This window comes from Idiotropiscis lumnitzeri, chromosome 4 (assembly GCF_059441095.1).
Source record: "Idiotropiscis lumnitzeri isolate Australia: NSW breed Sydney's pygmy pipehorse chromosome 4, RoL_Ilum_1.0, whole genome shotgun sequence".
Lineage (NCBI taxonomy): Eukaryota > Metazoa > Chordata > Actinopteri > Syngnathiformes > Syngnathidae > Idiotropiscis > Idiotropiscis lumnitzeri.
The window spans coordinates 13,999,656-14,018,838 of record NC_142394.1 but is presented as its reverse complement, the minus strand read 5'-3'; the positions used below and the strand labels follow the sequence as shown (position 1 = coordinate 14,018,838).

The 19,183-nt window shown below is 41.1% G+C and overlaps 1 protein-coding gene across 1 annotated transcript in view; it reads left to right on the top strand.

Moving 5' to 3' along the window:
- The window catches only part of tnmd (tenomodulin), a 58,628-nt gene extending 43,155 nt beyond the window's left edge, over positions 1 to 15,473 (top strand). The window contains exons 5-7 of the mRNA XM_088294250.1: positions 4,541 to 4,691; positions 6,524 to 6,633; positions 14,703 to 15,473. Coding sequence (XP_088150376.1) covers positions 4,541 to 4,691; positions 6,524 to 6,633; positions 14,703 to 14,912 — 471 coding nt within the window. The 3' untranslated portion in view covers positions 14,913 to 15,473. The remainder of the gene's footprint in view (positions 1 to 4,540; positions 4,692 to 6,523; positions 6,634 to 14,702) is intronic.
- The last annotated feature ends 3,710 nt before the right edge of the window (positions 15,474 to 19,183 follow it).

The following is a 19,183-nucleotide window of genomic DNA, read 5'->3' as shown; positions in this document are numbered from 1 at the left end:
TCAGACGAAAGCCACCATGAAATGGCGACATGACAACTGAAAGGAACAACAAACAATGAACCGGCAAGGACCGAATGAAATCAAAGAACTAAATAACAACAAACAGATGGCAGACGAGACAAAGAGAAACACTTGAACAAAACACGATTGGTTGCAGGGAGCTGATTGGTTTACACAAGGTACCAGGCTGACAGGAACAAGTGCAAATAAAACTTAACAAGCAAAGACATGCAAAAGACACTCAAAGAAACAAGACATAGCATGAAAAACTAAACGTAAGCTAAACAACGACAAAAAAACACATCATGAGATAAATAGTAGCGCACGTGGAGACTTGGTGAAAGAACTTTAATTTGATTATGGGTCTGGAAATACTTACATTAGATTACTCGTTATCCCCCAACAAAAAAGTTGTTATATTAAACTTTCCTGGCAGCAGTGATCTCAGATCCAGTTATTGAGTGTATCTGGGAGCCAAAGTCCCCAGGATGTCCAAGCTCAAAGAAAAGGCTCTGAAGAGTGGCCACAATCTCTTGAAAGGAAATAACATGGTGCAACAACTCTGGTTCCGCTGGGTCCACTTCTTTGGGCAGATTGTTCTGTTATGGTTTGTGGTATGGCAGCTGCTACATGAGCTAGCCTAGCAGCACTTTAAGCAGCTCATTTATCTTCCTTGTTGTTCTGGTGATCAGAAAATAGCTAAAACCTTCTCACATTAATATTGTATAATGAAAAATAGGTGCTTTCTTTTTATTAATAACTCAATTTAGAGCCTGGAGTATGTTTTTTAGGATGCATAATTTTACGATGAAAGATGGTAGCAGTACACATTTAGGAGAGTTGGTAAACTAAAAACACCCAAAAGCACTCTTCAATTAGAGGTTTAAACTTTCATTATTTTTTGGGGTATTTTTTTTTTTAAATAAACATGCAGATGTATATTTTAAGTAATCGCGATATATTTTAAACTGCAATAGTTAAGGAATTTGATTCTATTACTGTATGTAAACTGCCTTTTACCCAAAGTTAGCTCAGTTTAACTCCAGAGAGATAAAAAAGGGAGGGGTGTTTTATATCATTTACACATTTAAAGGGACACTTGATTGACATTAACATTGGCACTTATATAGTAGGTTTGCATGTAAAAATGACATCAATACAAACATTTCAATTTAAGATAAAGTCCTCATCAAACACTCGGGCTGTCTTGAACGATGCGTATTGCGGAGCGGCAGGTGCTTGTAGTCGGGGCCGCTGTGGGAGCATCAATGTTCAGTGAACGAAAAGTTCCACCATGGAGGCCAACACCACAGCCGCGTGTGGCCGCATTGGAACGTTTCATTTCGGCTGTTACGTTCCAAATTGGACGACATGTTGTAGGTCAAAAAACTGGGGCCCTTCTTCATCCAAATAAATGTGAACCTCTACTCATTCACACTTCAGTCTCTGCTAATATCCCGACTGGTCCCTTAATGCCATGCATCCTTATCGTGATCAGCAAAGAAATAGTATGCGAGTGTCCTTCCAGCAAACATATATGTAGCTCTGCTCACTTCCACAGTTCTTCATTCTCATATAAATCAGCCACCGAGAGGTCGACCCTTTTGATGTGTTGAAGTGGTCATAGGTAGGAATGTCCACATGAATTTTGGTGCCAATTGATCATCGTTTCAGTTTCCTGATCCAAAAATATATAAAGTGAGCTTGTTAACGAAAAATGGACCATTTTGGCTGGCCAGATCCTTGAAAGATATTAAAGTTCATTCAAGTGCTCTTGACATATACTATAGCCATAGTGGATGTTACAGGACATGATTAACTTTCCATTGACTTGTTGGTAATATGGTCGCTAACGTGGTGGGATCAGAAAAGCATGTCCGAAGCATGATTCATGAATGTACGGTGGTACCTTTATGGCTATGATATTGCATAGTTGAAATGCCACTATTATCGTCATAGAGCTAAAATGGCAAAAGTTGACAATATAAACATGTCAACTCAAATTCATGGCTTGGCGCGGCGGATAAAAACAGATATGTGCAGTAAAGCTCTTGGGTGCCATGATAAAACATTTGTTGATCTCTGGCAAACGTAGCAACACTTTAAACAATGTGTCATGGCCAATGTTTCCCCAGTTGGCTCTTGGTAGAAGGCGAGGGTAAATTCATTAACTACAGTACATGCGGCGCGTAATTAAGTCAACAGCACTGTAGGCGGAATGTCGTACATACACAGGGTGTATACGTAACAAAACAAATCATCATTATTTTCAAGGTCCAACAATTGATTAAAAAAACAGTAGCTTGTGTCCCAACAACACCTGATTAATCAATATTCAAATGGAAGGGCCTTGAGAAAGTGTGTATAAACCAAAGCCTGTAATCATGTTGTCTTTGTTCATGTCAACTGGCATTTAGAAATCTCTGCCTCATGCTAAAAGGCTGACCTTTTCGTACGCCTCCCTCCCGGGTGTAGCCCGACCCTCACCTCTCCCTTACATGTTATTGCAGTCGTTTCTCAGCTGTGAAAACCAAGTCATGTTGCGAGGCACGTGTCATGACCTCCCTTAACTTCATACTCAGCTTGAGCGGTTAATAGGTCCAATTAGAGTGGGCTGCAAATGCTCCTCAGCTTTGACTATAATTTCAGAGAGTTGACCGACCTAACGCCAGAGCCAGTTGCGTATGGTGGGTTGCAAGCATGCGTGTGAGTCAAATGAGTTCTGCCCCGCACAACTTACCCAGCACGATATGTGTAGTTCGTATCCCGAGTGCAAAATCTAGGTATTACAGGGTCAGCCTAGTGATCTAGTGGCTAGCACGTCTGCGTTGCAGGACTTCCTTCCTTTCCTTTGCATATTCACCTCAAACTTGTGTCTCCTGCTACGCCAATTTTTCCCCACATGCCCCAAACTTACACTTTCGGTTCATTTAAGACTTTGGGCTGCTTTGAATGGCCAAGATAGTGGTGACCACTCTCACAGTGGCACAGCCCTTCCTCTCGCAGGTGCACCAGCCTACACCCGTCTGCACAACTTTGGGTCTAAACCTCCACGCAAAGAAATTCAACATGCTCTACTGAATTTATGGCACCCTAAAAAATTAAATAGAGCCCCTCAATTGGCCGTAGGCACAAATGTAAGTGTGCGATTGCAATTGACTGGCAACCAGTCCAGTTTATGCCCCGCCTCCCACTCAAAGTGAGCTGGGATACACTCAAGTTTACAGTATAGAAAATTGATGGATGTTAGTTATTACTGACCATAGGACTGAATCACAAAGTAACTCATCATGCAATGTGAACATGAATCCTATTGCAAACTCTTTATATAGATTTAGAAAATGAGAAAGGGTGTTAAAATTCCCACCGTCATACACATTTGCAGCATTCCATCTGTATAATGGCTGTGACACTACCTCAGAAGGTGACATATTTACAGATATTGGTACCTTACAAGACAAAGAGGCAGTAAAAAGGTGGAAAAGACTGCTTTTATGTTTGCGTCTATGGTAGTCTGCATCTAGTGTATCAGCAACGTCACGTTTGTGGGCCACATTGCACATCACTGTAAATGAGAACATCACTCACGGGTAGAGGAGGGGGCACAATGCGAAGAGAGTAAGAGACGTTATGACAAATGTTGACTTTTTTTCCCCTCTCTCTTCAAAATTATTCTCTGCGCACCAATACCATCCGCACTGCCACCTACTAATTTAGGTTGTGAAAACAAAATGTGGTAATTCCCTAATATGTGAAGTTCTGAGCTTTTTGGTACCAGAAAGTCTCAAACTGGTCTATTTTTAACAAGGAGTGACAGGGGCAAAAGTGGATACAAGGCGCGCAGCCCAATATTAATGAGTCCTGCTCCAACGATAGCCCCAGGATCCAAGTCTAACTAATGTGCAATTAAGTTTTAAACTGAGGGAAAATCACCTTGTAAAAACATTTGTCAAGTTGAACTGTTCTTCTGGCGGGCTAATTAAAGAGGGACTTGGTAGTCTGTGTGTTTATTTACATAAACATGAAAATAAATATGTGTGCTGTATTAGCAGAGAGTATTATTACCCAGTGCCTGTCATATGTCTCTATTAGACAACGCTGACATGTAGTCGCGATCATTAAGCAATAATAGTTTACTTTACAGCTCATGAACTACAGTATCAACAAATTAAGCTTAGTGATAGCGCTTGGATGCCAAGCGATGCATCGCTTTGGAGCGGGGAGGAGAAGATGAGGAGGAGGAGAATGCAAGGCTTTATTGTGTCTGTCACATTAAACGATACTGCCGCCACACGCGCAGTAATGAAGATCACTTGCAAAGTCATTTGAAAGTCAAATCATCACTGTCTGTGAATTTCAATGATGTGTAAGAGCATGCTGCAGGCTTGATGGAGGGAGGAGGAGAAAGAGGAGGAGGAGGAGGTTAGGCAAGAGGAGTCAGGGAGTCTGTACCCTGGTGTCATAGAGATGATAGATTAAAACAAGGAGGCTGATGCTGCTGTTTGGTTCACTATGGTTGTGGGTGTCTGTGTGCGAGCAGGTGAATGCCATGGATACCAAAATGGAGGAGTCCCAAGTGTGGGTTCCCGCCGAGGAGCCCATCGTTGACCCGGCGTTCCTTTTCCAGTCCAAGATCTGGGAAATCTGCCAGGAGCTGCCCATTCACTGGATCCATCCCTTCCAACTGAGCGGTGGGGCATCGGGGGGGATTGTGGTGGTGGTGGGGAGGGGGGGAGCCCTTCAAAGCTTAACTGCACACTATTAACACGTGGACTGGAGGGTGTGTAGTAACACAAGCCATGTGGATAGTTTGGAGAGGCCGCATTCAGTGCAGAATTGAACTCATTCAACTATTTTGATTGACAATCTCATTTTAACATGACAAAAGCCCCTCTACGTTGCGTCATTTCACATTTTAAATCAGTTCAACAATAACAACAAATTGCTCTTGTGATGTGTTGAGAGAAGATAATTCCTCTGGCTCAAATTACGTTCCCACACGCACTGGTAACCTAAGTGTCAAAGCAAAGCGGGTCAATGTGTATTAACGTTTTTTATTTTTCATCAATCAGCAAAAACATCAAACTTTTCGAACATTGCAGTATGTGTTGAATTCAAGAGGAATTTTTGAAATCCACAGTTTACACAAGAAGAATATGCATCTTATATATTATTATAATTAGGGATGCACATAAAGATTTTGGTGTGGTTCTCAAAGGAGCACCAGAGGCTGTTGTCCGGTCCTCATTTTTTTAAAGACTTACATCTGGCAAGTTTTGTCGTTGAATGTGTAGATATGTAATTTGAATGTAACTGAATACAATTCTTTCAGGTTTTTTTTTTTTTTTTTACAATATATACTATATCTGCTACGCCATGACATCTTATTAAAACCATACAATTTACTGTTTCATAAAAAGACATGAAATCAATATTTAACACAATTGCGTGACATGGTCCATTGGAAAAATAAATTGCCCACCTCTGACTTGCAGTATGGGACCCTATAATCAATTAGCTAGCTTAGCACCGTTCTCCAGGACTACAGTCATGGGACATACTTTGTCTCACAGTCAAAGTTACAACAAAATGGAAATTACGGTCTTGCCAGTGGCCCTCCGACAAACGCAAATCCATACGAATGTAGCTGTTCGTGGGCAACCAGCTTAGTCAAGCCAGCCGCCACAACGGTTGTTCATAGGCTACGGTGCAAGGCGCTGCAAGGGTCAACTTCAAAATAGAATCCAAACAAGTATTACTGTACTTTATTTTGAAGTTTAGTACTCGGAAGAAACCATTGACTTGAAATTGAGGCTGGTCTGACCTATCCTTAGTGAGCAAAAGCACAGGTGACAGACTTGAACTGGAGTCCAATATTTGATTTCCAGTCCTCATGTGCAACGGCGCATCGCTTCTGTTTACCCCTGATTATAATGTTCTATATTACAATATTCAACATTGTGATAGTGAAGAGGTGACAACAAGCATGAGATATTTCCTCAACTAGTAAGCCATCCCTCTGGGATACCGTGTCCCAATTACATAATCGCAACTGCTAAATTCCTAATCTAGTAGTTGTTTTCATTGATATTTCCTGTATTTTTTTCCCGACATGGTAAAATTGGTCACAGTAAACAGTAAAATTTGAAAAAAATATTCAGTGTAAAATTCTCAGTTTAAATGTTATGATGAATTTTACGTACAATATTATAAAATGAGCTCTACCAAACCTAACTTTTTGTTTTTTGAACAGCATTACTGTAGAATGAAAAGGGAATTAAGTTAATTTTTTGGTTCCGTTCCATCACTACAGACACTCATGTGGGTATTGTATTATTTATTTTTAATTTTTTTTTTACGTCAGCATCATAACAGCACTTTTATTGTTTGAGACATAAATCTCATGTCGATTTATGCTGATTGCTTGTCATTACGTTTTTTTTTTTGTTTTTTTTTTAAACATTGGAGTATTCAAAACAGTTGTGTGACTGCGTGGGCATCTTACTTGTGTTTTCCTCTTCAGATTCGGAGCTGGCGGAAGAGGAGGTAGAGCACGTGGACGCCCCAGATACGGGGGTGAAAAGTCATCGTTCCACCCGTGAGGTGGAGTACCACCCTCCCGTCAATGACTACGTAAGTGTGCAGCGACATCCGAGGAACCCACCACCAGTTACAGTAGAGCCACTTCAATTCGCTGCGGAACTGCCTCCATTTTGTCCACATATAAATTGCTCACTAATTGATGTTAAAACTGACTTTGTGCACCAGAGGGCACATAAATTGGTCTATATATCTGTTTAAGTAAGGCCAGTTCATTGAAGACTCCCTTAATGTCCCTCCATTAATTGAGAGAAACATCCAGCCTGTCCAAGGCAGAAGATTGTGCCTAAAGCGCCTCTGAGTACCTTCTCTCACTTTTCAGAGCAACGCGCCACACAAGGAGCACGCTCAAGGTCACTCGCTACCGCACAGATAACTTGCATTTATTAACAACACTTTAATTATAAAAGTGTATGACATGAAGGGGGAGAGACAGACGGAATATTTTGCTGCGTCGCATCTAAACCACTCAGCAGTGCAGGATTAATTATCCATGACTGTGTGACAAAAATATTTTAGGCACCGGCATAAAGGAAAGCACACTACAAACCATAACTACACACGCGCGACACACCACATTTATCACTCGTACGCGAATGGCCACTAAAGCAGAGGCTGTGTCTTCTCAGAGCAGTGCGACACATGGGCAGAAATGAGACTTCTTATAATGGTCACATTTTTCAGGACTGTCCCAGAAACACTTCTCAATTCTTCTTAACTCTTATTTGTGAGAACAATATGTGCCTTCAAGAATTTAATAGGTACAGTTAAGGACTACCGTATTTTGTCAAATAGTGCCAAGGGCTCTTTATTAACTCACCTGTAGCAAGTACTAGGTGTCTATGGGGGAGGAATGTAGTTGAACATTTCATTTTGTAATAATATTAATGTTTTCACAAATAGATAATGATAATTATTTACAAATAATTTACAGTATATAACAAGTTTAAGGACCAAATATATACAGTTTTTTGGGAGGGTATAATGGCCTGCAACACTCACCAATGGGTGAAGTTCAATCTAAAAATGTTATTAAAATGTAACTAAATCTCGACACAAACTTTCTTCTGCATCACTTCTTGTCAGAGGATATCAAATCACTCTCTCGAGTTCTTTCCAGGCTGTTTTTCTTTAAATATTTAATAGATTTTGCTCTGGAATGTTCCACATTTCATCCAGCAATCATTTGAAATACAACTTTTAAACTTCAGCATGACAGATGCCACATTGTCATAAACATGTCTGAGTGCATTGACGGCAGTAAGTCGATTCATTTACAGCATGGGTTGGACTCCAGCGCTTTCACACACAAGAACACAAACTCAAGATCAAAAGATTAACACAAACACACACACACACACACATATAAAAGTATGTCTGTTAATTACGTATTGTATGAGTAGTCATAGTGGTAATTACTATTAAGTACTGTGTTAGTACTAGTAGACGGGGGTCCTCAGTTCCCTTCCTATGGCGGCGATGTAAGCATTAGAAATTTTTTTTAAAAAACAATACAAATGCTATGTACCTTCCTTTGCCAGCTACATCATACGAAAGTATTTTTAAAACAATAACTTTAATAATGTCCATATTATCAAGCAGGGAAACCCCTCACCCCACATGCAATTTGCTGCCGGTATGATTTCTCAGTGCATGACTCCAATGGGCAAAATAAGTCAACATTTGAGTGCAGCTTCTCCTCCCAGAGCACATTTGTAAGGCATGATACCCGTTTGGGTCCCTGCGACAGGCTGTCAGATATATGGGGATGACCTTTAACACAGAAGCACGTGCATCAAACACCCTGTGGCCCAAACAGAATAACTGCCACAACGCAAGGCTGAGGGGATGGCGCCACTGTCCTTGACCTGTTTAGCAAGGATGGGCTCATAAAATGGGCAACAAGCACTCAAAATGTGGCACCCCCAGAAATAAAAGAAAATCATGGTGTTGTTTAAAAACACGTATGTATTGTAGTATTCATGTGTTGGATGTGTGCCTTTAAGGGGTGTGCCCTAGGGAGTGACCTCAATCGAATTGGCCGGGTTGGTCTTCCACAGTTGTGGCCTTGCAAGTGTTTTCATTTTGTTTTTGTGCATTTGATTATTTGTCCCGTTCAATAAATGTCAGCAAACGCCTTGCCAGCATGCAAAGGCATTTTAGTAATCCGGTTCACGTTCCAGACCACGCCCGCATTTACTGAAACCTGCAATATCTAAATAACATTGTGAAATACTTCAGAGTTGGCATGTTTTTGCAGCATTTTTAATGGCAGTTATTTTTTTCAAGTCTTTATACACAAATGATACAAACAACACATTTAGCTTCGTTTGGATTGTTTTTATTGAGAGAGAGCAAGAGCAATGGATAACACAAATATATTGTATAGTACCACTCTGATTACAGTTCTGTAAATATTTTTTTTCCAAATTGACAAAATGTATCAGCTACAACAAACATCAGTCATCTTTCCGAAAAGATGTACATTATGAAATAAAGTGACATTAAATTGTAAAACTACCCCAGCGTGCGGATGATTAACAGGTTATATTTGTTTTTCTTCTTCTTTCAAATTTACACAGTTTCAAATTAAGGTATGTTCCATCATCTTGTGGTCAAGAATATAATTACACCACAATAGACAATATTTACAATAAAATTGGACTTTTATTCACCAAAAACAAAAAAAAATAAACTGCGTTCAAGCCTAACACTGAAATTAAGTCGTAGCAATTCAACCCCATCAGGATGCAGGATGCCCGCCCTTGTAGGTTTCTTTACAGTTAGCGCCAAAGCTTCTTATCGCTGGGGAGTTTAGCCGAATAAAAAGCTTTCGCCTTAGTCAATTACATCCACCTTGGCGAGACGCTGATCTCAGATCAGGCTCTGTGGCGTGATGCTTCACAAAGCAGGACAATGAGCATGAACGTTATCGCGCTTGCTCTTGATGTGAGAATGAATGCAAGGCAGTTTCATTTCTTGTCCCTTACTTGATGTGTTGTTTATTCAAACCCTAATAATCACCCCATCACATTATGCCCCATTTTATGGCTAATTTAGATTACATGTCAAGGAGATCATAACAAGCTTTCGCAAGCCCCATAAAAAGATGTGGTGGGCAGAGTTTTGAGCTTCACACCTGTAATGCAGACCCTCGCTCTTCTCCATTATAGTCATTTGTTAGCTCCTCTTCTTCTGTCAAATATGTTCAAAGAAACTTGATTTTCACACTTTCCCAGCCTACTACATCGACGTGGAACACAGATATAACGGTCATTTTATTCTGTTTCCATTACGTGTGTCTGCCAGATAATGTCAGCATACGGCACTGTACCTTCTAGTTTTCAAATGTATGATCCTTGTTCCTTAGCCAGTCAAAAATGGGTTTAAAGGGACATATTGTGGGAAAATGACTGGTTTCTGACTTGCGGTTGTTGATACAGCTGTTGGTGTGCCTATTGTTTTTTCATCCATCCCCTTGATTTCTGTCAACCCTGTATCGCTCGACCTTGCGTCTCCGTCTTGCCACAACCAGTAAAGACAGAGTCTGGGTTCTGTTTCTTTTCTTGCCCATGTAGGGTTCAGTATTTTTTTTTTAATCATGAAAAGTGAGGTTCTTGACCTAAAGTGCCGAGAGATAACTTATGGTGTGAATTAGCTTTATATAAATAAAATTGACTTGACAGTGTTCCATTCAGTTTACAATGGGTATCTCCATAGAACTTTTCAAAAAAAGGCACAGGACAGAACTTTTCCCTCATTGAATGACTGACAGTTTTTGGAAGTATATGATTTGCTTGTGCACTCAAATCACAAGTAGCAAAGGAAGCTAATGGTTCTTACTCTTCATTAACACTGCTTGTTTGGGAGCGACTGCCTGAGATTTCCCAAGGTGAGCCATTCTTATCACCGCAGCATTCTCACTAGAGGAGGCGACTCAAAGCCGCAGTGATTAATATGTGCCCCCCGTTTTAAGAGGCTAGCTCTGATTAATTGTCTTTAAGGTACAATGCTGCCTTTTGGCTGTTTGTTTGATTTGTTTTCTGCTGCGCCGTCATTTGAATAAAACATTTTCTCTATTTTTCCCAAGCAGTGTCCCATTTCGTTGTGTGCGAAGCAGATAAGATAATCATTGGTCCATTGAGAGGTTTGCTGTTGTTTCCATAACAGATTGTTGACATCCAGCTGATGACCCTGAAACTTGACTGAAACAATAAATCATTAGAAGCCTACCTCTGTGTGTCGTGGTGATAAATCAAACGCGCTTAAACAAGATATCATTCGTCGCAGCATTTCTATGTGCCTCGTAAGTTTGTAGGTTTACTTGATTTAGTGTGACAGACCAACATCAGCCCTTGTCAAAAACAACCACGATCAGTCTTAGTCTTAGCAAGTCATATTAAACATGCTTATGTCATCTTCAGGCTGTCAAGTAGCCTGTATGGCAAATTCGACCTCTTGACTCTTGAGACATGCTAACCGCTATATATGCTGTATAATATATTAATAGGAATTATCTTATTATTTAAAACTACTTTTTGAATGCTTGACGTGATTACAGCGGGCGGCGGGTTTGTGCTTTGAAAGAAATGTTTGTATTTTCATTACATTTTTATTTTGTATTTTCTATGCATTCTGTTTCTGTTTGCAAGATTTTTTTAGAGCATTTTCACTTGTTCTAGACCTACAAATATTGTGTTCGATGATATTTATATACACCGGGTACACCGAAACGACCAAATGAATGAACGAACAGACTCTTTCCTTGCATCATGAAAAAAAGTTTGATTCTGCCTTTTTCTGTTCTTTTCTCGAGTGGACCCTCAAACTGGGATGATCTCATATCTAAAACGGTGCATCACTGCCATCTACTGGTTTTTATGTGACAGTAAAGTTGTTCCAAGCTTGACATTTACAGCTGAGCAGGTTCATATCCTTCCCTAACTGCCCCCTTTTATAAACGGAATTGTGGTCTCGCACAGACGACATCCTTATGTCCCTCAGCCGGCCACGCCCCTTAAAGGTAAAGATTAAATACACAAATGCTCCAGTAGTTGAACATCATAAAACCAGTTAATATCTTTACATACTCTCTTTTTTATGTTTTTATATGACAGCATGGTGGATGACTAGTTAAGCCTCACAGTTCATCACAGTGATTTGTTTATTTATTTATTTAGTTATTTTTGGGGGAATGCTTTTCTTGGCGTGACAATCCAATAACTCAAGCAAGGTTTACCAGCATGAGACTCACTTGTGTGCTCCTCTGAGTCTCTTCCCCCAGCAATGAATGCGTTGTGGTGCTGCCACTTGACTGAAGCCGACTTGTCCCCAAAAATCTCTGGCAGCTTTTTCCGAAAGTGAAGTCGGCGCGGGCCCGGAGCGACACGGCCTGATTGTCTCCGAAGAGCCATTTACTAAAAGAGATTGAAATGTGGCGCAACGTGGACCGAGGGCGGTCGAGTTAAGTGGCACTTCTCCGAAGCCCATTAGGCGTTGCTCTTGATCAAAGGCGCGGGCCCCGCGAGTCTTCCAGGGCGTGAAGCAGCTAGCACAATGGCCAACGCCAGGGGTCATTAAATCTTCCTAATTTACCTTTCGTTTGGGCTCCTATTGGCCCCTCTATAAATTTAGAGGCAGCCAGCAAGAGCAAATGAAAGAATCCTTGTTAGGCCATCATTAGCCTGCTAATTGCTTTAGGAATGTGACACTTACTTAAAGTCAAGGTCAGGGGGAGGGTGCTCATTTAGATGCTGTACAGGGAGGCAAGGCTGACGTTGCGGCAGAGTTATGAGGTCAGAGATGAATGAAATAGTGTAATTCTGCTGCTTAAAGGCACGTTAGAGCATTTTGATTGAAGATCGACAAGTCAGAGATGACACTTTTTTGTGTGTGCGCAGCACCGCCGTCTCTGACCGTGCTGAAAAGGTCAAGGGTATCGGATCATGTTTTGTTTCCACGAGATTTAATCTAACGCTATCTCTTTGTACATGTCGCTGTCTCGCGACGTCATGGGTATTGATTGTTTTCATTGATCTTTACATGTATTCTGCTGACATACGACAGGCCCAAGTTCACCAAATACGCCTCTCCTTTGAGCATTCACACACTCCGCTATCATATCCTGAGCTCGCTGTGAGGTCCCCGAGGTATCGGTCAAATGAACATTGTTATATAATGTGTGAAAGAACAGACAGACAATGAACTGTGGCCATACATGGTACCCTTACGTACGGGTTTAATTCCATGACCATGTTTGCATTGCGAAATCAGTGGAAATGCCATTAATGTGTTCCAGTCCCACCACCCCCAAAATGTTTGACGTGGATTTTCAAAAAGAAAAAGTGCACTGTTTAGTAAAAAGTCAACCATTAAATAAAGACAGAGGATTATTCCTCTTATAAAGCACATATAAGATGTCTTTGTTGTTTGCCAGCTTTACTAATTAATTAATTTACAGTAGTTATACTTTGTAAAACCAAGTTATGTATTTACATTCTCATTTAGTATATTTTATCATACTTATACACCTTATCGTGTTATTTGTCTTTATTAAAACAAACAAAAATTGTGTTTTTTGGTTTTGCTGGAGCAGATTCATGATATTTCAATTTCTGATTCAATTATTGATTAGATCTTGTGTAGTAGATTGAGTTACAAGCTAAAAGTAAAATTTGTACGTCAAAGTCAAAATTTGAGATATAGAGATATAAACCCTGGACCTCTGTACTGCAAGGAAAGACGTGCTAACCCGTCTGCGGACATGCTAGCCAGTCAGCCACCCTGTCTCCCTCATGATAGTCAATCTATATACCATATTTATAGGCCACTGCCCGTCTGACGTACAGTACGCTGTAACATAATCCTAACATTTACAGTCCTGTTTATTTATGTCTGTAGCAGTATTTGGTATTAAACAGTTTTCTCTCTAGACACATTAAATTGCCTGCTATTTTGCTTCTCAAAAGTTGGATACTTTCCCCTTGTTTCCAGAAAATTGTACTCTATCACCAAAGAGTTTAATTCTGTCTTTCAAAATAGCATTAGGTTATCTTAGCAATTAGCATGGTGTCTCCATCTTTCCGTCTTTTAATTACTCCTCATAATCCCTTCGTGAGAACGATACGCGGAAGAAGTCATCTTATTTGCCGTCATGCAGGCTGTGATTACTGATTTAGGAGCAAAACCCCAAAGTGTTTAGCCGCAGTAGTCGCCAGCAAAAGCTTGTTTGCTAGCTAGCTGCTGTGGCCTAAGTAGCGCCGATCTTGTCTCGACCCAACGACTGCCTGCGACTAAGGGCGTCATGGTCCTCTGTGGAGCTTTTTGAGACCGCCAATCAATTATCTTAATGAATAGCTGAGAATAACAGAATCACAGTTTTTTTTTTTTATTTTTGTGTGTTGGCAAAATGTAAATGTCGACTCACAAGCTCCCACAATTTCACCCACCGCATTATTTTTTTTGTTTTCCATTATCGGTTAGATTTAATTTTGCACCGTAAATTTGTTGTATATGTCATGTGCCTCTTTGGATTCTTGTTCTTGCCTTGGAAATAGCCTTCCCGATCCTATCCGAGTAAAATGACCTGGAAGTACTTGGAGGATTTATTTCATCGTCAATCCTGAATTTTGCTGGTGAAGGCAGCAAGCTCGAGACTTTAACATCAGCAAAATTCACCATTGCATGATGACGTCAGTTAGGAAAAGTTTAGTCGAATCCTTTTAAAACAGTGATATCGTTTCCTATGTTGGAAAGGAGGAACAAATTCACCTCGCCTTGACCTGATTATGTAATCCAAGAAAGGTGACGGAACGGTGACATAAAGGTTAGTAGATCGGACTTTCCGAAGAGGCCCCATGTATTACTTCCCGAACTGCGTGGAACAACCATGGTTCGAGAAATCTTTTGAGTGTCAAATCAAGCTGCCTCTGTCTGAATGTAAATAATCATCTAAATGTGAACAATATGATGACTGACACGGACCAGGAGAGGTGAGATGACAAAAACCTGTGAGGAGTCAGCATTAAAACTTTTTAAAATTGAGCACTGGTTACTGTTGTGTTGGTGGTAATGACTCAAAATCATGTGCATCTCGCCAACAGAGAGCTGTGGGCCTAGAGCTGGACAACCGTCTGGACGAGCGTGGTTACTGCTGCCAGTACTGTCACCACGGCTACCGCTTCTGCCGCCGTTACCACGTGCCCCTTGGCGGCTTCAACCCATGGCCTTACTATTACCGGGGAGGCCACGTCGTCTGCCAGGTGGTGATGCCGTGCAACTGGTGGATCGCCCGCATGCTGGGGAGAGTCTGAGAGGGGCGTTATTGACCGCCTTGAATCGTGGATTTGATGCATCTTTCACACCACTTGTGAGAAGAAAGTGGACCGACCGCCGTTAATTTTTTCCTGAGCTGAATTTTGGTCGGAGGCTTGCTTGTCACACTAAATGGTCCCTGGAGCATTTTGAAGGCTTTCTTAAACGGCAACCATCTTTTATCATTTCCTTTGCATTAGTTTTGCCCGTCCTGTATAATGCATGTTAGCATGTTTGGACCATATTGAATATTTCAGAAAAAAGTGTTTAATTGCTGTAATGTATAAAAAGGTAACATACAGTACAACAGTAATTTATGTTACAGTTTTTAGAAGACTTTTTAATATCAGTTTTTGAACAAATTACTATGAATAAACTTTTGAATTTTTCTTTACACATTTAGTGTCCTTTCAATCCTGCACATTGTATGCTTCTGTCAAACATTCCAGTACAAAAAAAATGTTTTTATCATATCATTCATTGGGTTTGTAAAGTACCGTAATAAACAGCTATTTCCATAGATCACAGCATAAAAAAAATAAATTGTATTCTGCTATAAATATTTGGCTACATTTCCTCTGTTTAAAATGCTGTTTATATATATATATGTATGGATTGAGCACAGGCAAAGGTGTCCACATATTGTTATTTTTAAATCAATAACGTCGATGGCCCAGAGCAACGTGTCGAGTAAAAAGAATAGTGCCGCAATTTAACAAATGCAATAATTGCAATCATATGTCATTATACTGACACGAGTATTGCTCTGGGCAAAAAAATGGATGCACTTCAGGAAATTTCACACAAGTCGTTCATTTCTCTCTTTTCCACCTCGTCACATGCTTTATATTGCTTGTCTGTATGTGGCTACACTTACAATGTGAAGGAAAAGGTGTTTTTTTTTTCCTTCTTCAACAAGAAGCCGTTGCTGTTTGTTTGTGTGTCTCACAAAAAGTCTCTCAGGACTCTTTTGTGTTGTTGAGAGTGTCAATTGTCACGGAAACCCTGAGAGTCCCTTTGAATGCTGAAAACTGGTACATACGCATATTGAATGCAGCTCACCGAGAAATCATCATGCCTGTTGGGACACCACGTTCAATATTAACCACAAAATTGGAGTTTTAAGAAGCACTGAATCGAACTCAATCCGATTTGATTGTCATTTTAGACTATTTTCACCATAGGTAATGGCAATAATTCAGGGTCCAGGGTCAAACTGTGCCCATCGTAACAGCTTTGTTAACTGCAGAGAGATTTTAAAGTAGCACCATTCAACAAGTCTGCATGCATGCATATATAAAATATATATATAGAGAGAGAGAGAGAGCGATTACATAATTTTAACTAATTAATCTAAAAAAAATGTATTTTTTACGACTTATGCAATTATGCAACTGTAAAAGCATAAAACCTGAGTAAAGTTAACCACTGTCAATAGTTACATAAAATTCACTGAACAACTGACAACTAATTAATGGCTGCCCCCTTTTTAGGGAATAAGTGTGACAGTCTATTTTTTTCAAATGTGTTTAGGGGAAAAGGGGAAAAGCAAAACCGAGCTTTGGTCCTTTCATCTCACAGTATTAAGCTCTCAAGGGGTACGCTGCGATCTTGTACGCAGTTGAAAAAAAAAAGTTGACAGAAAATGGAAATGACATGAATGTTGCCATTGTCGCAGTTTTAACAGAACTGAAGGTGCAAAAATTGAAAATTTAAAGAACCCCTGTTGTGTCATTGTGGGAGTTTTAAAGCACTTGACAGTGACATGAAAATGTGCATATACCCGCCAGATCTTAAACGAGCACGACTTATCGCAGCATTTAAAACAACTGAAATGACTCCTGTATACAAGCTCATGAATACGACAAAGAAAGTCTGTCAAATTGGCGCGTAATTAGATCATATGCATTTGGCCAAATCGAGAGTATTAAAAACCTTTGATGGCTCGACACTATTTTTGCATTCCAAGTAATATAACAATGTAACATATGAAGGCTGTATAGTGCAAACCTTAACCCTTGCTCTTAACTCTAGTTCCTAACCCAAACCTTAATACTAGCTGCTAACCCGAACCCTAATCTGAGCTGCAAAACCTAACCCAAGCTGCAAACCCCAACACTACCTGAAAACCCTAAACCTAACCATAAAACCTGACCCAAAACTCTAACCCAAAACCCTAACTCTAACCCTAGTTTCAAATAACATTCAAACTACATATGCTTGCACCTAAGTATTATTTATCTGCACATGGGAAACACCCAGTATTAAACTCTTTACACAGCAAGTTTGTGAAAATATAGTCTGCTTTCTTACTTTTAATCATTTAGTGCTCATCCTACAGGGAAGTCATCTTTCCAAGATTGTGAGCAAGGCCAAGAAACAGGCAATAAAGGAGAGTCTCAAGTCCCTCTCTCTAATCAAAACCCAAATGTCATCACCAGCGCAAGCTCCAGCCCCAGCAGTTCCACCAACCCCACCTCCACCAGCAATGCCATTATGCCAACCTGCACTTGCAGCAGCACTGCCTCAGACTGGCGCATTGCCCCCACCACAGGCAGCTTTGACAGATGGGTTACCACTGAAAGCGGGGCTTAGATTACTCCTGGACGGGGTTGAGATTCTGCTGTCTGTACCTCAAAGTATGCTTGATCAACATCTTTTAACACCTACTGCGTCAACAGCCAGCTCCACTCCTGCCACCCACCTCAGAGAACCTGCAGCCAATATGACCTGTGCTCCTCCAACAACTTCTGGCCCAACAGTTCGCTCTACTTCTGCCACCCACCTCCCAGAACCTGCAGCCAGCACATCTTGTGCACCTCCAACATCATTTGCCTCAAGAGGCAGCTCTTCTCTTGCCTTCCGACTCAGAGAGTCTGCATCCAGTCCGCCTTGTGCTCCTCCAACTCCGTCTAGTGCCACCCGCCTCAGAGAACCTGCAGCCCGTACATCATTTGCTGATGCCGCATGCACCACACTCATGGCTCATGAGACCTTGAGAAGTGGGAGCCTTACACCCAACTTGAGTATGTATTACTACTGTTGTTTAAAAGGAGACTATGAACATCCTGTTCCCATGTTAAGACAGTAGGATTAATTTTTGTTTTAGACTACCTGTTGGACTCATTTGAGGGACACCTCATAGGGCCCAAACACCCGGTATTAAACTCTTTACACAGCAAGTTTGTGAAAATATAGTCTGATTTCTTACTTTTAATCATTTAATGCTCATCCTACAGGAAAGTCATCTTTCTAAGATGATGAGCAAGGCCAAGAAACAGGCTATAAAGGAGAGTCTCAAGTCCCCCTCTCTTAGCAAAACCCCACCACCAGCGCAAGCTCCAGCCCCTGCAGTTCCACCGACCCCAACTCCACCAGCAATGCCATTATGCCAACCTGCACTTGCAGCAGCACTGCCTCAGCCAGGCGCATTGCCCCCACCACAGGTAGCTTTGACAGATGGGTTACAAACACTGAAAGCGGGGCTTAGATTACTCCTGGACGGGGTGGAGATTCTGCTGTCTGTACCTCAAAGTATGCTTGATCAACATCTTTTAACACCTACTGCGTCAACAGCCAGCTCCACTCCTGCCACCCACCTCAGAGAACCTGCAGCCAATATGACCTGTGCTCCTCCAACAACTTCTGGCCCAACAGTTCGCTCTACTTCTGCCACCCACCTCCCAGAACCTGCAGCCAGCACATCTTGTGCACCTCCAACATCATTTGCCTCAAGAGGCAGCTCTTCTCTTGCCTTCCGACTCAGAGAGTCTGCATCCAGTCCGCCTTGTGCTCCTCCAACTCCGTCTAGTGCCACCCGCCTCAGAGAACCTGCAGCCCGTACATCATTTGCTGATGCCGCATGCACCACACTCATGGCTCATGAGACCTTGAGAAGTGGGAGCCTTACACCCAACTTGAGTATGTATTACTACTGTTGTTTAAAAGGAGACTATGAACATCCTGTTCCCATGTTAAGACAGTAGGATTAATTTTTGTTTTAGACTACCTGTTGGACTCATTTGAGGGACACCTCATAGGGCCCAAACACCCGGTATTAAACTCTTTACACAGCAAGTTTGTGAAAATATAGTCTGATTTCTTACTTTTAATCATTTAATGCTCATCCTACAGGAAAGTCATCTTTCTAAGATGATGAGCAAGGCCAAGAAACAGGCTATAAAGGAGAGTCTCAAGTCCCCCTCTCTTAGCAAAACCCCACCACCAGCGCAAGCTCCAGCCCCTGCAGTTCCACCGACCCCAACTCCAC